This window comes from Panthera onca, chromosome C1 (genome assembly GCF_046562875.1).
Source record: "Panthera onca isolate mPanOnc1 chromosome C1, mPanOnc1 haplotype 2, whole genome shotgun sequence".
In the NCBI taxonomy this organism is placed as follows: domain Eukaryota; kingdom Metazoa; phylum Chordata; class Mammalia; order Carnivora; family Felidae; genus Panthera; species Panthera onca.
Genome location: NC_138346.1, coordinates 63,919,673 through 63,941,843, shown reverse-complemented (window position 1 = coordinate 63,941,843; position 22,171 = coordinate 63,919,673). Strand labels below are relative to the sequence as shown.

Below are 22,171 nucleotides of genomic sequence, written 5' to 3'. Positions count from 1 at the left end.
GCCACCTAGATGGACTGAAATACACCAAAATGCTAATGGGTTATCTCTAGGTGGAAGAATTATAAATAATTTTTAAATTAAATTTTTTGTGGCCCTTCATAGTCCCAAGATAATGTTTCAAAGCAGCTAGCATGCTTGTTAAAATTCCAGTTCCTGAGCGGAATCATCCCTAAATGGGATGAATCAGAACCTTTGAATGGTTTTAGGAAGGCATCTGGGTGATTGCTATGCATACTAAAATTTGAGAGTTCTTGCTCTAGAAAGAACATGATATTTCTTTGATCAGTTTTATGAAAGCAATTTAGATGAAATCTGTCCAAATTTCTTGGGTAGTGCAGACCAGGAGGCCATGACAGAAGGACCAAAAAGAATGAATGAAGAGGATGAATTCTCACAGTGCCTGGGCCGCAGATAGACTTCTAATCTGCTAACTCTGACCATATTCTCCACGTACACACTATTGTAAAAGCAGAGGAGGACAGTTTCAGTTCCTTCAGAGTATTTTGCTTCTCTGCCACCCACTTTATACAAAAATAAAATGATAATAGAAAGCAATAATTCATTAGATGAGATATGGATTTCCCCTTTGCACAGTGGAATTTATCTCTGCCTCTTTTCATGAGCAAACATAGATCATTTTAATGATTTCCCTGAAATGTAATTAAAGTCTCTTAACCATTACCATCTCCACCAAGGGATACTGGTTGTTCCAGTCTCAAATTGAGGCTAGTGGCTCAGCACTTGTCAAAATAAGGAAACAGCTGCCCACTAGGATACAATGTGTTCTTAAACACATTGTTTTTTCTCCTGTCCTTTGTTCATGGTGCTAAACTAGAACAGGTGTTTCTCTAAATCTTTCTCTAAGGTGTAAAGTCTCTTATTGAAGATGGTTCCAGTTGAGGTTCAAGCAACTGAGCAGAATTTGTCCTATAGATTGGTTAGGAAGCATATATCTCTGTCCTTGGAAGAAGCAATACATTGGATAGGCTACTTTTCTGTGTCTTTAATCCTATATCTGGGAAACTGAGGGCACACAACCACTTTCATGGCTGGTGCTTGACAGTATTGAAGACAGACTCAGGAGACTAAGAACAGAAACAAAGGCATTTTTCTCCCACTGACTTATAAAAGTTGTATAGCTTCTGACTCAATAAAGAAGTGGCCATGGGAGAGCAGAGCTCTGGCTTCTTGCTTCAAATGTCATGACACTTGGCACAGAATTGAAATTTTCATGTGATCAGCATAAATTTTCATAGTTACTGCCTGAGCTTTTTACTACTTGCATTTAATAGCAGTGTTAAAATGACTATATACCAATAAACAAAACATGGAATATACATAGAATGGAATATTATTCAGCCTTAAAAAGGAAGGCCATTCTGTCACATGCTTCATGGGTAAACCTTGAAGACTTCATGCTAGGTGAAATTAGCCAGACACAAAAGGACAAAACTTATATGATTCCTCTTATGTGAGATACCAAAGGTAGTCAAATTCATAGAAGACATAAAGTAGAATGATGATTGACAGGGGGTATGGAAAAAGGGGTATGGGGAATTTGGTTTAATGGGTAGAGTTTCAGTTTTGCAAGATGAAAAAAGTTCTGGAGATGGATGATAACTATAGTCGCACAACAATGTTGAATGTACTTAATGACACTGATGTGTACACTTACAAGTGGTTAAGGGGCGCCTGGGTGGCTCAGTCGGTCAAGTGTCTGACTTCGGCTCAGGTCATGATCTCACAGCTCGTAGGTTCGAGCCCCACGTCAAGCTCTGTGCCGACAGCTCAGAACCTGGAGCCTGCTTCGGATTCTGTGTCTCCCTCTCTCTGCCCCTCCCTCCCTCACTCACGCTCTGTCTCTCTCTGTCTCAAAAACAAATAAACATCGAAAAAAAAAGTTTCCAAAGTGGTTAAAATGGTAAGTTTTATGTTATGCAAGTTTTACCACAATTTAAAAAAAATAAATTTTTAAAAAAGTTTAAAGTGACTATACACCATAGATAAAATAACAACTGAATGTGAATGTGATCTACCACAGGGATATAAAGGACTGCCATACTGTATTAGGTCAGTAGGCCCTATAGATGTGCCTAGAGAGGCAGATGGGAGAACCCAATGATCTTTGTGACCACCCCCCTGCACTATCCCCACCCTGCCAAAGGCCTTGAGAAGGACTTGACCTTCTTACTTCCTATGGAAATGCTACCCACCAATTTGACCAAAGCCTTCTTCATGAAAGACTATTGCTGAGTCCTCTTTATTGTGTGGCATGGAGTTGGGTGGGATGGTGGGCGTGAGAGCAACCAACCTGACCTCTGAACAAAGCAGGGACACCCAGGCTTTGTCCTTACAAAAATGGGATGATGAGCATGTGGTCTTGGGCACCTGCCACCTCCATCAAAGCCCAAAGTCCTCTGTGCACATACCCAGCAGCCTCCCCCCTCCCCCACATGGCCTAGGAATCCCATCTGGCCCAGCCTTCTCACACAATGCCTAGCAGCTGAATTTCCCTGCACTCCCTCAAAACAATCAGCAGCCCAGCTAGCAGTGAGTGGCAAAAGCCTAATAACTAACTTTTTCTAGAATCTTAAGACCAACAAGGGAAATGTGACATCCCTTTGTTTACCCTTCCTAGGTAAAAGTTACGAGACTCTAGGAGTAGAATTTTTATCATTCCACACAAAGTGGAAAGGCTATGTTCCCACCTTCACACAGTGGTCTTCGACCCCCCAGGCCTAATTTTAGGCCAGGATTATGAGTTGATCAGACTTTGGGGTTCTTCTCTTTTCAATAGTTTCCTTAAATTCACCTGCCCCTGCAGAGGCTAGCAGAATGCCTTGTATGTACTATAAACAGTTCTAAAAATATTTAGTGTCTAAATGCACTTCCAAGGTATTGATACGGGTTTTACTGGGCTTCGCTCTCCTTCTCTAGAACTCACAGATGCTTTTCAAATTATTCCTTTTCTCCCCTTTTTTTGGTGAATGTCAGGTAATCCACAACATCACCCTATATACCTTTTGGGCCAAAACAGCCTGGGGAACATATGTGAGTTAAACCAATCCTACATAAGGCTAAACAGGAAATACACCAATCTCCCCCCCCCACTGCAGCTTGGATGTGGCATAAACAAGAGGCACTCACATAACAGTTCATTCAGACTTTCTTCGGATGTGTCAGTGCTTGGTAGGTAACATTAGTTTTGCACAACAACGGGCCAGTCTTACACCATTTTCCATCCTTTTCAGAGCATCCTGGAGCTGGAGAAGGAAAGAATTAAACTTTTATACAATAACTTAAACCAGTACACCCAACATATTTCTGTTTTTGGCCAAACCCTGACTACAGTGAGTAGTAAAGATTTCTCTATTTCTGATATGCATGGTAAGAAGCTGCAGGAAACATCCTTCAGTAAACTTGCTCTGCTTTCTTGGGTTTTCAGTGTCACACTCAGATTCACTGTGCCATCAACAAGATAGATGTTGAAAAAGACATCCAGGCTCTCATGGAAGAAACTGCAGTCTCATCCACAGAAAATAAATCTGAGTTCCTATTAACCGATTACTTTGTAAGTATGGAATGGAAGGAAGTTCCATTAATGGGGCACCTTAGTCATATATTGAGGGATTTACTTTGGAAAAAAAAATTGAGAGCAATTGTAATTGAAAGTATTGGTTTTTTCATAGTCTGTATAAATAAAAAACAGTATGTGGTTTACAAACTGGACAACAGAAATATGTCTTTGGTGTTCTTTGGAAGGGAGGAAAGTTAAACGGGATTCCAGACTGAATCTTTATACTCAGTCTTCTATAGAAGAGTAATGCCAGGCAGACACGTTTCATGATCTATAAATAATCACTGTATATCATATTGGATGTCTATTGTTGCATAACAATTACCCCCAAGAATAACTGGTTAAAACAAGCATTTATTATCTCACAGTTTCTATGGGTCAGGAATCTAGGTATGGCTTCACCCTCAAGATGTCAGCCAGGAGTGCTGATATGTCAAAGCTCTCCTGAGAGACGACCTGCTTCTGAGCTCATGTGGCTGATGGCAAGCCTCCGGCCCCTCCCGACTGGTAGCTGGAGATACCAGCTTCTTGCCATGTAGGTCTTTCCACCTATGGGAGGTTCACAACATGTCACAATATGTCTGCTTCCCCCAGAACTGGTGATCCAAAAGAGACCGAGCTAGAGTGTCCAAGATGGAATTATAGTCTTCATAAACTAATCTCAGAAGTGACATCTCTTAGTATTCTATTTGTTAGAAGCAAGTCAATAAGTATGGCCCACATTTAAGTGGAGGAGATTATACAAAGGCATGACTCCTCAAATGTGGGAATCATTATCAACATTCTTCATGGTCTTTGCCTTTGAAAATCTTGAACCATATTACAAAAACTTATTTTGAGAGCATTTGGATGATTCTACTATTATATGAAACTTGCTAAAAACTGATCAATCATCTAACCTCTTTGTTATCTTGGGGTAAATTCTTTGTCCTCTTGGATCATGCCTCAAAGATTTTGTCTTCTGCTCCCCTCTTGTTACCCTTAATTACAGTGTTCTAGAAGCTGATCATTAGTTACCAAAATCTGCAGGAAGAATTCCCCATAGCTCCTCCCTGCGCCTTCTGCTATATTTCATTCAGACTTTCAAGGTCCAGACTGGGAAGGTTCATTTCTCCCTGTATAGGGAACTAGCCTACTGGTCATGTCCTGCTCTAGAATTAAAAGTGTAGCTGAAGTCAACATCCTAGGAGTCCTGTGCAGGGAATAAAAGATGAGGGAGGGGAAAAGCCCATCAGATGAGGCACAAAGATGATGCCTGACCAGCTTTTTCCCTCCCCATCCTCCAAATAGGCATAAGTGGCCACCTATTTTTTAATCAAATCTTTTTTTTTTCCTATTCTGGCAACGGTGAAGTGAATTAGCAACAGCAATGTCTGCTCAGAGCAGTAACAAAGGTAGCAATGGGAGTGGAAAGGAAGATTTGATGGGGGAAGTGCTCTTCTTTTTTTTTTTCTTTATCCTTTTAAATAGGTGACCTCTTAGATGGGAAATGTACAATAAAGTATTTTTGTTATTCTCTTTAAAAAAGTGCCCCTATTGAATAACTTGTCAATAAAATAAGGGTCATTCTCCTTGAATATTTGATTAGGCTTCCAGTGAAATGTAAGGAGGCAGCCATGACAGTTTATCTTTAATTGCCACGCCCATGGAAATTTTGGGTTTCTATGGAACTTCTGTGTACCAAAGCTGATGACTACATATCTGTTGTCTAAATGAACGGATTGTATCTCCAAATGTGTAAACGGGATTTTCTTAATATCCTCAAAGCAAAACACCCCCAAATTCTGACTTACTAGACATTAGCAGTAAATATAGACTGGTTTATATCTAGTGCCAAGAAATGTACATGGACTAGGGTAAGACAGACCAATAAGAGTACAGATATTGAGGGGCTGGTGACCAGTGTGAAAATATTTGCAAGGTTACCATAAGGCCATGCTCAGAAGATTGTATCTGAAGTTTCATAGGCCACCTTCAGTATTGATCTTCTTTCCAAAATCTTTGGAAGAGAAGGACAAATTTAAGAAAGTTAACGGACAGCAGTATATTCTAGCCTCAAGTTGATCCAGTAGTGATCCATCTCTGGAAATACATTTGTAAACAATAGGTGTCCCTAAACAACCCAAATGAAGTCTCAGCCTGGCATGGGAGCCAGAGTGTGATGTGCATTTCTCCAGCAAGGAAGTCCTGAGGGTTGGAGGCAGGCAGCCATGCAGTTCCATTGGGGCTCATGTGGGGTGTGACGACCACCATGGGTAGGCATGTGTAGGAGCAGATGGGGAAGAGAACTGGGACTCAGAAGAGCGGGGTTTCAAGCTGTTTCCTTTGGGCCTTCATTTATGTCTCTGAGTGTCACAGGTAAAATGGGGGAAATAAAGCCAACCTCATAGAGTTGTTGTGAGAATCACATGTAATAAAGATACATACTTTTATAATATGTAATTCACAATATATAAATATTTTTATCTAGAGCTCATTATTTCTATAATGGCTGTTTGCTTTGCTCTAAATTCTCATGCCTCCCTTTCTTTGTGATGATCTCTCCACCAGCTTTCAGGATCCTGGTTTTTCTCCTTCCATATTGGAGAAGTCCTGACTCCTTTAGTGCCATCTTCAGTCATTGGTGTCCCCTCTTTCTCCACGGGTTCCTGTCCCTCTGCTACACTCATGTTCAGCCCCTCGCCACCTGACCCTAACATCCTCTTTTTTTTCCTCATTTAGATCTTGAAATAATGTATGTGAAAGTTCAGGTATTGTTATTACTTTCTCACATTTTATAGGATAAAATCTCTACTTCAGCCCAAAAATCTGGCTTAAACTACGAAGACAAATTTTCCTTCCACTATGTTTGCTCATGCAAATGGCTGGTCTGTTGATTGTTCCTGATACGTTTTTTTTGCAGTCCTCCCTCTATCCTTTGGCTTGAGCCATTTCCCCTACCCAGGGTACCCTTTGACTTCTTTTCCCTGGACTGAAAAATCCTGGTGAAGTCTTCTAGCCTCCTTGAAACTTTCTTGCCTTGGCACTTGCTGAATCACGCATTCCTATCTGCACCATTCATGAATGAATGTGGCCTTGAATTGTTAGCTCTCTTCATGATATGCTTCAAGACTTGACTAAATTATAGACCCATTCTGGGAAGAGCTCACGTGTTCCCAGCAGCTGGCCAAGAAAGCAGAACACAACAGATATTTGTTCCACTCCATAGGCAGTCCTGGTTCAAGGTAAACACATGATGCTACAGTGGATGTTTAAAGAACTCTAACTGGAACCAAGACAAATAGAGAGCAACATGTATCCAAAAAACCAATTTACTTATCAAGAAACTATGAAATAACTATAGTAAGGCTCTTCTTCAACAATAATGTGTTCTATTAAGGAAGTGCTCGGCTATGTACTGACAAGCTGTGGGCAAGAAGTTTTCATAGTAAGCAGGCCTAGAACAAGTAGAACAATCCGTATAAAACCAAAGGTTATCCTGCTTTTATTTACTTTTTTACTCTTTTTCTCCTGTCCAGTTAATATTAAATACAGTTATCAGTGAAAGTATCAGTATAGCCAGGAGGAGCAACCCTTACTTTTTTCTCCTTAAATTATTAAGCATCATTTTCTCCCCCTAAAGGAAGAAGATCTTAACAATGCAATGAATAAAGAGCGACAAGAGTCTTCAATAAAATCAAAACTGTTGAGACTGCAAAAAGACATCGAAAAAGCCTCAAGAGACCGGGCAGGTGTGTAATTGTATCTGTGAGTGGCCTGATAAGTGTTCTACTTGGAGGTTTCCTTCAGAGTTAGGGTGATTCCACTTTTGCAGACTGGGGCAGGGACCATCTCATTTAAAGAATCCTATGTCAAACCTAATTTGTCTGAATAAAGAACAATGGGAAAGAAGAAAGGAGAGCACAAACAGGCTGGAAATGATACTTTGGTCTATTTGAGAGAGCTATGTCACCATTTCCAGAAATGCAGCATATTGCTGTGTTTCTGAAATGGCTGGAATGAGGGACAATTTGTTAGGTTGAAAACGTGGTAAACCTGTGCACACAGCTTTTGGTTTTCTTGTTTGTTTCTTTTTAAACTATCCTTCCAAATGACGAAGCTGGGTATGTCAGAATGTGAAGCAGCTCTAAAGGGATACGGATAATAAAAACAACCCCACACTTGTGATTCTGGAATGTGGAGCTTATCTTTTGTGGACTAGAGCGACACGTTGAAATGTAATCCCTGTCAGGAAATCCAAGGGAGTGAAATGTTTAGAAACCTAAATATCATAGTGAGGAAGAGCCTAACACTGTGGGAAGTGTTGGGAATGGACCACGGACTGGGTCTGCAAGGAGATTCAAAAGCTCATCTTGCAAAATAATAATCAAGATTTTTTTTAACTCCAGCATTTCTCAAATTTCATTAAATGAAGGTACAGGCCACTGGTTCAGTAAAATTTAGTAACAACTATGTGCAGAAAGAGCCTCAGCCATTGGGAAGCCCTCCTGGTATCACCTCTGGGCCCAGGCTCCGCTGCCTGTGGCCCCTCTCAGCTGTGTTCCACCAGGGCAGGATGGACAGCGGTGACCGAGAGAATCATTTCATTGCTAGGTTTGGAACAAATGCTGAAATCCTACTCTAGCAACTCTGCCTTCTTGGACACAGAGAGCCAAAGAATCACAGCAGCCTTAATGGACGAGGTAAATATTTGCAGATTCCACCTTCCTAGATTTAATGATGAAAGAGTTATTTTTAGAATACTCGTTTTCAGGACCGATTTGACCTCTCTTTGCCTTTCTTTTCTCATGACATACAACATTCTAGGAAGAGAGCTCCTGTAGTCACCTCCTTGACGAGGAGTTTGAGGGATCCGGAAAAATTCAACTACTTAGAAATGTTTGCTTTAATGTCCTTCCTGGAAAAGAATTGTGCCTAAAATAGAATTCCCCAAAATAGAATAATTCCATCAAGGTCTGGAAACCACGTGTACTTTAACCCAGTTAGGAAAAGTGATTAAACACACACACACAAACCCACAACCAGGGCCTGCATTCAGAAAGGTCTGGATCTGGATCCAGCCCTGCCATTTACAGGGACTTGGGACGACATTAGTTTTCTCATCTGTAAAATGGGGATATTGGTCCCTACTTCAGAAGGTTATTGTGAGGATGTAGTGTTGGTTAGAAAATGTCAGCACAGTGCACAGAGGAGAGCTGAAAACCTGGTAACTATGAAGATTCCATTTTCCACTGATCCCTCAGCGAACATCACGGTCTTCTGAAAATAACAGGAGAGCGGAAAGATGTGAGGCACAGAGTGAGGGGGGTAGTCTGGGTGTGTGGCAAAAGCTCCTGAGAAAAAGGGAAAAAACTTCAGAGGCTGAGGTTGTTCTGAGGGGAGGGGACGTGCTGTCAGGAGAGGGCAGGGAGAGAGGCATCTCTGGGCCTTTTTGCTGAGAGCCTGGACCTCAGCAGCCCCCAGGCATTTGTGAGAGTGATGGACAATGCAGCCGCTTCAGAGGAGCCCAGGTGAAAGAGAGGTTAGCAAAGTGCTGTGAATTCTATATAGGAATAAAGGCAAACAGATGCTATGAACTATGTGTGCTAGATACAGGTTTTCTGCTATGATTACAGAAATAGGAAGTTGACTGGGGTTAATATGAGAAGAATTCAGGAAGCGATAAAATCTTTAGCAATGTTTTGTAGGATATAGGAAGCTGGGCCAGCTGTCCTTACCTTGTACCTAGCCTAACTAACTGTCTTGTGAAAGCAGGTACCTAATAATTCTGTCCAAACAGGTAATTTCAGTAGTTCTTTGGTGAAAGGAGATAGATATAGCCAGGTACAGTTTAATCGATTGTTTAGCAGAGGCTTCCTTTAGAGGAGGTGCTGTTGGAAAAACAAACCTAACACTCTTAGGGAAAGAAAGGCCTGAATTCTGTTCACTTGGGAACAGAGCTCTAACATAGTTGCAGTGACACATGGCTATAGTTTTTATGAAATTATAAAGCAGTCTGTAGAACATTTTCTGTGATAGTGCAAAATGTTTGGTTTTCTAATTCCATGCAAGTAGTATTTACCAAAATAAAGTCATATGGAGCATTTTTTGATGGTGTTAAGTTGTAAGTTTATTTCTTTGGTTGTTCTTGCATAGAATTTTGTCATCATCATTACCAGCACAGAACATGTATTGGGATCATCTGGGTACATGCTGGCCTGATCCACATAGTGGAGGGTATAAGGTCCGAGAGGGTCTGGCTCCTGAGTTAATGGTGCTTATGATGAAGTAAATATGAACCTTTGAGCAGTGAATGGCAAATATCCATGTAACTTGGCTACACACCCCTGCATCCGATGGGTAACATGAAGTCTACCCAGGGAAGGTTTCTTGCAGGAGGAAACTCTGTTTCATTTAAATTCTTCCTAATTCATTGCCTCTTGGTCCTTCAAGTGCCATATTTGAAAGAAGAATGTTGATAACACATGTTCTAGGAGAAAGTGTTGTGGAAACTGAATATATTTAGAATAGATACTATCTTCAGACACTGGAAGGAGCACCACATAGGAGAGGAAGGAGATTTGTCCTATGATGCTCTCAGATGCAGACTAGGTCTAATGGTAGAAGGTATGTGGTGGGTTTTGGTTTATCTTAGGTAAGCCTGTCCCACAATGCAGTCGATCAGAGGTGTTCAGTTCAGTTCAGTCCAACCGGAGGTGTTGTGGTCCGTTGGCAAGAATGTTAGGGTTAGGAATCCCCCTGCTGGATATGTGGAAAAGGAAGAAATAATGGTCAGGAAGAGACTGGATAAGCAGGCCCCTTCCAATGTTTAGATTCTGTTATTTGGTTTACCCTAACTGAACATAGCTTAACAAAGAAGTTATTACGAAGTTTCTAGTTCAAGGTCAAATGGAGAACAGGAGGTCAAATTCAGAACTAGGAGTGTATCTTTAGCTTCACTTATTTTTTTAAATGTTTATTTATTTGTGTGTGTGACAGAGACAGAGAAAGCGAGGGAGGGGCAGAGAGAGAAGGAGACAGAGAATCCCAAGCAGGCTCTGCACTGTCAGCAGGGAGCCTGATGTGGGGCTCGAACTCACCAACTGTGAGATCATGACCTGAGACGAAATCAAAAGTCAGGATGCTAAACTGATTGAGCCACCCAGACACCCCTAGCTTCACGTATTTTTATACTCAGATACTCCAGACCATTGTTTCCAGTGTCCAGAAGTGTTACTGCAAACTTGTTGGGTAATATAAGACCTAATCTCTTTAAGAAAAATAATAACAGCATGGGGCGCCTGGGTGGCTCAGTCGGTTGAGTGTCCGACTTCGGCTCAGGTCATGATCTCGCAGTCCGTGAGTTCGAGCCCCGCGTCGGGCTCTGGGCTGACAGCTCAGAGCCTGGAGCCTGTTTCAGATTCTGTGTCTCCCTCTCTCTGACCCTCGCCTGCTCGTGCTCTGTCTCTCTCTGTCTCAGGAATAAATAAACGTTAAAAAAAAAAAAATTAAAAAAAAAAGAAAAAAAAAAGAAAAATAATAACAGCAGCAGCAGCAGCAACAAAACCCATCTCACACTATTTCAGTTTGATTCTATCGATACAAGTTCAGTTGTGTTCACAATGCTGAGCACAATGTTCAACATCCTTTCTTCAAGGCCTCTGGAAGTCTACCTTCTGCAATCAACACTCATTATTCCCTTTCTCACTGCTCAGCAGAAAATAGCTAAGAGTAAAGCTATTTGTTGCCACAAAATACTGAGTAATATATCTATCAAGGTTTCTGGTTTACCCTGTGTATAGAAGAGTCCAGAATGCGGTGCACTTCACAACTAAGCCTTTCCTTTAAAATACTGAAAGTGTCCACTTTTTGCTCCCTTTAGCATTTTCTGTGCATATCTGCATGAAGTTGAATGTGTACCTTTCTAGACCTCTTTGTCATCTTGGAAGTTATCCTCATATCCCTTTACCCATCCAGTCGTACCTCATGTTCTAGAAATTTACTCACATGGCCAAATGATGTATCCACAGACCAAGTTGAAACTAGACCTTTTGCAAGCAAACTCCTACAAACTGTCATCAGTGTTAGCAGAACTTGAGCAAAGACCTCAACCCAACCATCCCTGCAGTAACTCCATCTTCAGGTGGAAAGAAAAGGTAAAAATTTAAGAGATTTGGTTGTAATTTCTTGACTGGGTTTGCTGTATGGAGTGGCTTCAAATAGTACCGGGGCAAAAAGGCTATTATGAATTATATGTGCCACATGTCCCAAATCCCAGTTGTGGAATTTTAAGATAAATTTATTTCTTACTCCTTCTGGGTGAAGTAACAAGAGTTAATCACAAATAAATACATTCTTTGTGGACTAAATATGAGGAGCTAATAATTCTTTGGATTCCTTCTTCATCTTCCACATAACTTTATCCTTTGAACATGCCTCTAGAATAAAATGTCTATGTGCCTAAATTGTAAGATTTTGTGATATACTCTAGTCTCATCCATTTCACATAATACATGACGTGGATAAAGTGTGAGCATAATTTAAAAAATTCACACTGGTGTATTTTCCTGGTGATACACTATAAGGATTGATAATGAGCATGTGCATATATGTGGGTCACTCTACCTTGCAGCTGTTTTCCATTTCCAATCAGAAAGGGGAGCTGTAACCACCTTGTGGTAAGAGGACTTTTCTCTTTCCATGAAACTCAGCTCTAAAATGGTCACAATCATGGCAGATTGAGTCATGGCAATTTCACTTGCATTAAAGCCAATTAAAGTTGAATTTGTAGAAGTAATGCTGTGAACGTTATTATTTGACCTCGAGGTGCACGTCAGAATTGCAAACACAGGGTGTAAAATGCGGTAATTGTCTAATTCTGAAAATATTAAGGCTTTAGAAATAAGAAAGCTTTATGGTAGAGTTTTTAAAACTATTGAATAATTCATTTATACTCTCCCCCCCGAAATTAAAAAAACAAATTCCTTAGGAAAACAGCTGTGGAAGAGTTACTTCTCATAAATACTTTTGATGACAGTGTTGTTAAAAATGACTTTTTTTTTTTTAACAATTTAAACAGCAACAGACACATAGTTATGTGAAAATATCTCGGCCTTTTCTGATGAAGGTGAGCAGGGCATCTTGTGGTGGGCAGAGAATCCCGAGTGCTTCATCTGCAGGTAATCCCAGGCCCACAATAATCTGGGGGAGGGTTCTATCGGTAAAGCACGTTGTTACATTTACATTTTATTTTCAGAATCCTTTGGGCATATATCAGCTCAAAGAAATTTGCATTTCAGTTAGGACTGATTCATTTGTTGGTATCTGTAGCTTTCTGTGCAGATGTTATCCAAAATTTGGGAAGGAGTCAAAAAGTGGAGGGTTGAGGAAAAAATGTATGATGTGAGAAGGTACCTTCGATGACTGGCATCCGTGTTATTCAGACAGTCTGCATCTGCTGTCCTTACATTCAACCTCAAACCCTTGTGAGGAGTTCTGTCTCCACTGCCTCCTCCAAACTTCCATGGAAATCCTGTCCTTCCTGTGAGAAACACGGTGATCCCAACCCTACTTACTCCCTTTATTCAGCTGCCTTATATTAGCCATTTGCCAGCTCACACCCACCACATTTCACCTTTCAACACACAGATACAAGCTCACACACACACACGCACACACACACACCCTACCATTGTCCCTTGTTTAACTATAGTTACCATAACCTTGATTCTCAAGTTTCTTGATGAGAAGTTGGTGAAAAGAGTTTCAGTAAAACCCAGGACGTTATGGTCCACTTGGTGTATTAAAGACTCGCGATCGCATTAAGAAATAGTTCCATCAGTACCTAGGGAGGGTGGTAACAAACACGTGCACTAGCTGATGTATGCCTGAATGGCAAAACTGGTGTATGTTTTCCAAAATATGCTTCAACTACCACACATACTAGCTAACTGGTGTTGACAAGTTCATGTGGGAAACAACTTTAAACTGTCATCTTCATTGTTTTTTCTCCAGACTCATTATTTTCCGTACTATGATATAGTTTTTGATTATATAATATACATAGTCCATATACACAGTAGGTATATCATAAATTAGGTTACTATACCCAGGAACGAAGATTATGTGAAATTATAAACTTTCCCTTTGAGAAGATGTCAGTATATTTAAGCTCAGCACCACACTATTCAATAACTGAAGAGCTTCCCATCATATTCATCTTGCCTACTGACACAGCGTTACTAATTATTACTGGATCCAACTTTCAGCGTCTGGTGTGGCCCAGCTCGGCAGTGGTCTTTGCAAGGCTTTATATTCTTTCCAAGCCAGACAAGATGATGAATTAAATTTGGAAAAAGGTAAGAATCATTTTCAAATAGTTTGACTGCCTTCCCATTTGATTTGACTAAAACTCCTGTCTTTGTTACAACAGCCTTAAAAGTTACTACAACATCAAATCATTTCAGGTTTATAATGACCCTTCTTAGAAAATAAAGATAAAGCACATCAAAAATAAGAGTCAGATAATAAAAATAGCTAACATTTATTCCGTGTTTACTGAGTGCTAGATATTGCTACAAGCACGTTGTCCCATTTAATGTTCATAAAAGCCCTGTGAGGTAGGTATTATTATTTATTCCCATTTTATTGTTGAGGAGACTAAGGCATAGAAACGTTAAGTACTTTGGCTAAAGTTACAGGAAGTGGTAGAACATGCTTTGATCTCAGAAACCCAGAGTCATGCTTTTTATCACAGGGCTAACCTGGGCGAGAATGTCAGTAATGGAAAGTTACTAGAAGGGTAGCCTCACCTTTTTCCTTTTCAGAAAACTAAACACACAAGAATGTGAAATGACTTCCTTTCATGGCTTAGGGTAAGCTCGAATTCTAGAAGCCAGGTCAGAGGACTTCCAGCTTAATGTTTCTCCCACTTATCCCTTAGAACAGAGTTTTATGGCCAATCTAAGGAAACAACCTCTTTCTCTGTGTCACAGACTTTTGATGAACATGGAAAGGTATGCTGTCATAGGTTACCTAGACCTCAGCATTAAATAAGAAACAGCCACTAGCCTCAACTTTCCTTGTGTGTCCGATTAACAACCATATTTGGATGTTAAAGCTGAGATCTGGAGATGCAATGGTTAGTGAGAAAGGGTTGTGTTGTAGGAGAGAGCTGTTTACCTGCAAGCAGGACATGGCGTCCAGAGCCAACAGGAAGTCGTGATGGATTTTGCAGCCATATAACAGGGACACCATGTCTTTGCTCTTGGTTAACGGGTGCTTCCTTTTCAGTTTGCTGGTCAGATGTCTTCAGTGACTACTTCTCCTTCTAGTTCAGAAAGAAATAAAGATAAGAAAAAGGGTAATATAGTAGACCCTCTCCTCTGTTCATCTTAAATCAATGTTGCCTTTACCTAAAGTTGGAAGTGTTAGAGAAGTCACTTTGTTCTTCATCACATCATCATAAGGTTACCTACAGCAGTAGGTAAATGAAATGCTGTATTCCCACTTTCCATGTGAATAAAAAACACATTTCCCAGATGCCACCTAGACCCCAGGGCCTGAGTTTGAGGTACATAGTTACACAATAAACTTATTATCTTCTTTGTCTTCAGTTCTCTGTTGGCAGCAAAGTCTACTTATACTTTATCTCGTAAGTGGGTTCTTTATTTATTAAAACATTTTTTAATGTTTATTTATTTTTGAGAGAGAGAGAGAGAGAGAGAGAGAGAGAGACAGAGTGTGAACGAGGGGGCAGGCAGAGAGAAAGGGAGACACAGAATCCCAAGCAGGTTCCAGGCTCTGAGCTGTCAGCACAGAGCCCGATGTAGGGCTTGAACTCATGACTGTGAGATCATGACCTAAGAGTCACCCAGGCACCCCTATAAATGAGTTCTTTAAATAAAAGGAGCCATTGGAGGCTTCAGAAAGCTGGCAACAAGATTTTAAATTATTTGTTTGAATTGCTGGTAGTGGACTGTGTCAGTCTGCTGACTTGAGAGAATTCATTGGAGGTAGAATGTAGGCTGAGAATGATATTTAAGAATAAAAAGTGATTTATGAGTGAGGTGAGATAGTAGGGGTGTATGTGGACAGTCTCCTTTGCCTAAGAAAGAAAATCACTGGGGAAGAAAATGAATGGAAGAAAGACTAAAAAATGACCTCAGAATGATGCTCAAGGTCAAGGAGCTCTCTTGCATCACGAAGGAAGTGGATGTTTCTACTCTAATGTGCAGAAAGCAGCCAGAGAGGAAGGACTCTTTCTCACAAGGGAAGGATTTAGCCAGAGTATTTGGGGGCATCTATGGTTAAGCTTTTAGGGTTATTAATATCAGAATAGTATTTGTTAAAAGAGAGGGAATTAGAGAAGGGCCATGTGTTTCTTAGGAATTCTATTTGAATCATTGCTTTAAAAAGTATTGTCTTCAAATTGACATTTTATTAAACTTACCAAAATTGCTGAATGGGGAGTTAAGTTTCTGTGCAAAGCTATGAGATGGAACTTTGGACTGTGAAATTGGCACATGTAATGGAGGGAAGCCGTCTTGATCTAAAGAAAAGTCTGATAGCTGAGACATAATAGTCACCATAGCAGACTGTCTTGGCCACCAACATGAGAAATCCTTAACACACAGACACCAAAAAAAGAGTTTGATGACAAGCTGTATCTGACGTGAGCCATCCAGCATGAGAAGGATATATGATCCAACATGATTCTGGTTTTTTTTTTTAATTTTTGATGTTTGTTTATTTTTGAGAGAGAGAGAGAGAAGAGAGTGAGAGACAGAGTGCAAGCAGGGGAGAGGCAAAGAGAGAGGGAGACACAGAATCCAAAGCAGGCTCTAGGCTCCAGGCTATCAGCACAGAGCCTAATGCAGGGCTTGAACCCAGGAACTGTGAGGTCATGACCTGAGCTGAAGTCAGACGCTTAAGCGACTGAGCCACCCAGATTTTTTTAATGCCATTCATTTTTAATGAAACTATTTTATGGCACAACTTTGATTGCTCGTTATCTTATGCTTTTTAATATTCTCTGCATTATGCCTGCTTCACACAGAGGTGTTCAATAAGTTTGGCTTTACCTAAATCATGTGCAGAGACTGATGCTAACAAGTAACTCCTTGAAGGCACAATCTCCTTAAAATTGTTTTACCAACTGGATTCAGGCTTGTGCTTAAATGGCAGAGACCTGTTTGTCTAACTAAATGTGCTTTTTACAGGTGACATTGTGACTATATACAAGAAAGAAGAAGAAGGATGGTGGTTTGGTTCTTTGAACGGAAAAAGGGGTCATTTTCCTGCCGCTTACGTGGAGGAGCTCCCTTCAAATGCTGGGAACCCGGCTACGGAGACGTAAGACAAGATTCCGAACACGCCGCCTTAGTCCGTAAACTTCACAATGCAGTGCAAATAAAGATAAATGCTGTAATCTTTACAAATAGGTAACGGTGTCCTCCCTGTGTGTCATGGCACTTTGCACTCCTGCTTATTTGCCTGAAACAGAGTTAGAAGATGAAGAGCAAAGGGAGAAAAGAAAGAGACCCTGCAGTTCCTAGAGTTTTTGAATCCTAGGAGACCCTAGAGATGCCCCAACACAGCCCCTGATGTCACACACAGAGAGTCAGAGCTCAGATCATTCAGCCACTTGTCTGAAGTCACATAGTTTTCTGGTAGTGCCGCAGAGATTAGGACTTAGATGTCTTTTTCATCTGGATCGTGTGCCAACAGGCCAGAGCAGGCCCGTGAGGGGTCAGGCAATGTCTGGGAGACAAGGAAGAACAGATTAAGTCTGAGAAGAAGAGTTCAGCAGAGCCCTGGCAGATAAGACCCCTGGGAGATAGGCCCAGGTTAGAAGAGGGTAGAATAAAGAATCAGGAGCTGAGGCCAAGAGTCCCTATGATCAGGAGAGGGGATGCTAGACAAGAGGTCTGGATACTAGGTGAAGCTCAGTGTAGAACGGAGCCCCATCCTGAGCCAACCTTCTGATGTAGTGGCTTCTTGTACACCTTCTATGCACAACCGGAACTTCTATTAGAAGTGAGATCAGGGGTGAGCCAGAGATGGTTTGGAATCTGAAAGCGAGAGCAAGGTGGATAGGAAAGGGTTAGGAAGGAGACAGTGCCTGAAAACTCTTGCCTCCTTGTCCATTTGGAAACTTCATATACCAATTTAGAGGTACGAAACTCGCACTTCCCAATTAGTCAGTGTGAAGAGAATATCCTCAGCAGCTTCCTAGTGAAAGGAACCTTAAACGCTAATGAGTCTCTCTGGATGGAAAGTTCTGGAAATCAACATTTACGGTTAAAATGGAATATTTAGAGAGAAGCAGTTTTATGCTCCTTCCTCAAATGCCCTCTAATGGGTAGAGGTTGGGGATGAGACAGGGTAGGCCTCAAATTCTTCCCAAGGGGAACATTTTAAAATGGAGAGAAGTGGTTCAGCAGCATCTTTCAGAAAATGACCTAAGTCAGCCTGGAGATCACACTCTATTGAGTGGAAGGTCCTGGTGTTGATAGAGACATCTGGGCATGTTTACTATTGTGCCTAATAGTCTGACATTAGAGTAATTAAAATCCATTCCATTACTGTCCTACCACCTACATCTTTATTTTTAATTAAATTTTGCACTTTCAAAAAGGAACTTTCAAACCAAGGCACCTATGTTTTTTATACTCTGTACCACTGCACTCCTATAGCAGGATATAATGAACACATAGAGATATTTATAGATAGAGATACCAGACCTGAAGGAGCTCAAGTAAAATTTGTTATGTGAGACATAACTTACAGCCTAGAAGAGCAGATCAGAAGTTTTAATGTCACCCTTAATGGTGTACTAATGAAGGCTTTCTACATGTAGAAAGTTGGCTGAATAATAGGCCATTAGACCATGAACAGAAAATTTGAATTTATATTTCCTCTTCATCTTACTTCTTTCCATTAAGCCTTGATGTATAAAAAATTGTGTAGCAATTGACTGCAGCCTACAATGGATCATTTGTGTAGAGAAAGTGATGATAATGATGGTTGGGCCCTGAAACTCACTGGAAGCAATTTTCAAAGAAGGATGCCCCTCTTTCTTCATAAGTCAGTTTTACTTTGTGAAAACATAAATGATTTTCCTGTTTTGTAATGTTGCTGAAAATTCTTTTTGCATCTGTGTTATATAATATTTAAACCTCAAAGAAATACTATAGGGAAACTATATATACAAATACAGTCGGGTAGGACAGACTTGTTGAATATCCTTTCAGTAGGGCAAGAATTTTCCGATTGGACAGGTAGGAATGGTAGCCCTTATATTTAGATAAAAATTAAATGTATATTGTGAAGATTAATGATGTACAAAAGCCTTCCATACAGAATAAAATAATTTTTAATATTCATACTTTTAAACTCTTTATTGGGCTTTCATAATTACACTACACTATTCAGTTCCATATCTCAGGAAGTTTTTAGCAACATTAACAACCTGAAATATAGGCAGTAGAGGTCTGAGCCACTGAAAACATCACAAGGCATTTTTCTACTTTATCTTCTTTCTAGTAGAATGCAAACTGATACATCTATCATGCTATCAACCAGAAAGATCTATGAATTTCATTTTTTTTGCATTTTCAATTACCCATAATAATTAATATTTATAATGACAAAAAGCAATTTTATCACTTAAAGTGCCTTCCGATCTAAAAAAAGTAATATCCAGGTTAGGGTAAAGTAAATTTTATTGCACAGTATTATAAGGCTTTAACTGCTCAGTAATTTGAGCAGAGGGTAACTTTGTTCTCCCCTCCCCCCAAAAAACCCTCCTCCCTCAAAGTCTTAATGGCCTTGGGGTTGTAATTACCCCGACCTAGAGCAAGAAAAGTGCATTAGGATCAAATAACATGTCCTATTGTTCTTTGCAGTGTTACACAGGAAGCGTGTATAATCCCAGGGCAGATATGCTTGGAGGTGGGGGCAGGGGGCCTACAAACCGGTGGGACTGGACTCGGACCAGGGTTGGGGACACAGCAGAGAAGAGCAGGAAATCTTTTGCGAGGGAGTGCAGCTACTCGGATAGAGCTACAAGGATAGTGTCAGAGATTCTGGGAAGCTGTGATCCAGAGTGCAGAGCCCTGCTGAGCCAAGGATGCCAGGCCTCCCACTCCCAATCACAAGCACCATGGACGATAAACTACCAAGCCAGAGAATCCAGGTTGCGCTTTAGCCGGGAGCTCGGTTTAGGGAAACTAGGTGGACCTGTGGGTGCCTGCAGCTGGGGAAATGTGCCTAAGCGGGACATTCCAGTGGCCACCCCCTGGGGTGTGGGGGGGGGGGGGGGAGGTCACGGCAATGGGAGGAAAGCAGCTTCCGCCAACCGGCCAGAGTTTGGAATAAAGAGACTTGCACAGAGTTCGAGTGAAATACTCTTTCAGGATAAGGAGAAGCCGACCTGGGCGTGGAAGCAAACCGAACTGGCCAGAGAAAGACCTTGATTCCACAGCTCAGGACTAATGATAGAGATCTGGGGACCACATAGGGAGTCACACCAAGGGAGTGCCTGGAAAGGACTGGGACCTGCCTAGCCACGTATATGAGGTGGCAAATGTGTTACTGAGCTCAGTCTCAGCTGGCTTGTAACGGGTTTTTCTGACACTGGGGCAAATGGCTCAGTGCTTGCTGCAGCGATTCTCCGAGTGCGGTGCTGGGACCGGCAGCACCGATATAACCTTGGACTAAGTTAGAAATGCAAAATGTCAGCCCATACTTTACCCGAGGCCAGAAACACTGACGTCTGTGTGTTAGGTGTTTCTAGTGCAAATTGAAGCTTGAGAACCACTGACTCACTTGAATGAATCCTGAGAATAGCGTCTAAACAGACGCACCGCGGAAGGAGCACTGTTGAAGGAGAAAGTGGAGAATACCACGTACCCAGGAAGGCCGCTCTAAAAAAAGAAATATCCCTTCCTTTTGGTCCAATAAGTTTTTAAAGATGAGTGTTGCTGGGGACTGTGCCCAACAAGGCTTTCTCCATTGTGAGGGCTGCTCCTTTCCTCCTCTGTCACATGCTCACTCTTGGCCCAGGGAAGAAGGAACACTTTGGACTACATTACACCCCCTCACAAGAGACTCCTCTTCTTTCTCAGCCACTTACTTGATATTCTTGTTAGCAGAAGAAAGCCTGGTATGGTCCCTATCTTGATACTAGAGAATGAGAAGCAAACAGCTCTCCCCTCACAATCCATTCCCCTTTACTCCCCACCCCACCACCCAGGGTCTAAGAGTAGATAATCCTCCTTCTGACTTATGATCAAAAGTCAATAGTAGCTTAACAACACTATGCCACCAATGCCTATGTCATCTATCTCACTATCTCATCAGGTAGGCATTTTATCATCTCACATCACAAGAAGAAGGGTAAGTACAGTACAATAAATACAGTACAATTGATCATGCACTAGGCCACAGAACAAGTCTCTAGAATGGTCTGACCACAATATAAGTTAAACATTCCTAAGAAAAGGATAATTTAAAAACCACATGCATTTGGAGAACACATACATATGTGCACCTGCACGCACCTAAGCACATATATGTACACACACACACACACACACACACACACAACCTTCTAAATAAGCCATGGTCAAAGAAGAAATCTTAATAGAAATTTTAAAATATTAGAAATAAAAAATAGGAAAGCTACTACATATTAAAATCTGTAAGTCTGGGAAAGCAGCTTAAAAAATTCTATAGGGAAAAGTAGAAAGGCTAAAATTAATGAACTGAGTATCCTAAGTATGGATTTATAAAAACAACAGCAGAATCAACCCAAATAAAGCAAAGGATTTGAAAGGATTAATAAATTGAGCAAACCTTTGGCAGAATTAAGAGAAAAAAGCATAAAAAATATTATTTTATAAGGTAAAAGTGGACATACTACAGCAGATACCTAAAAGCTAAAATCACATACTATCAACAACTTTACACCAATAAATTTGTAGAAAAGCAAGCCCAAAAGACAAAATTCTCAAAAAATATGCATTATCAAAACTCACTCAAGAAACAAAATATAACTGGATAATGTAATTACTATTAAAGACATTTAATGAGTATTTGCAAAATATATCTTCCTACAAAGAAAACACAGGCCAGATAGTTCCATAGGTGAGTTCAAAAACAGATAATCTCATTCAGACTTTTTCAGGAAGTAGAAAAAAAAGGAACACACCTGAACTATTTTCAAGGTTTGAGGGTGTAGGATAACCTTGATACCAAAACCAAAGTTAATATACAAAGGAAAATTATAAGCCAATCTCATTTATGGCTATAGATATAAAAATTTAAACAGAATATTTAAAAACTGAATCCAACACTATTGAAAAAAAAAGATTGCACATCATGGATAATTGGATTTATTCCAGGAAGGCAGGGTTGATTCAATATTTAAAAAAAAAAAAAATCTATTGATATAAATCACTATGTTGACAGATTAAAGATGAAAATCTATATAGATGCAGAAAAAACATAACATTAACATTCATAATTATTTTAATTTAATTTAATTTTTAATGTTTATTTTTGAGAGACTGAGCATGAGAGAGGGAGGGGCAGACAGAGAGGGAGACATAG

At 40.5% G+C, this 22,171-nt stretch overlaps 1 protein-coding gene across 5 annotated transcripts in view; it reads left to right on the top strand.

Annotated features, from left to right (window-relative positions):
- The window catches only part of NOSTRIN (nitric oxide synthase trafficking), a 60,327-nt gene extending 41,383 nt beyond the window's left edge, over positions 1–18,944 (top strand). For all 5 annotated transcript variants that reach the window (XM_060621496.3, XM_060621495.3, XM_060621494.3 and 2 more), the window contains 8 exons: positions 3,252–3,350; positions 3,446–3,571; positions 7,200–7,308; positions 8,171–8,259; positions 11,587–11,712; positions 12,636–12,735; positions 13,825–13,914; positions 16,777–18,944. In XM_060621496.3, coding sequence (XP_060477479.2) covers positions 3,252–3,350; positions 3,446–3,571; positions 7,200–7,308; positions 8,171–8,259; positions 11,587–11,712; positions 12,636–12,735; positions 13,825–13,914; positions 16,777–16,913 — 876 coding nt within the window. In that variant the 3' untranslated portion in view covers positions 16,914–18,944. The remainder of the gene's footprint in view (positions 1–3,251; positions 3,351–3,445; positions 3,572–7,199; positions 7,309–8,170; positions 8,260–11,586; positions 11,713–12,635; positions 12,736–13,824; positions 13,915–16,776) is intronic.
- Positions 18,945–22,171: the final 3,227 nt, after the last annotated feature.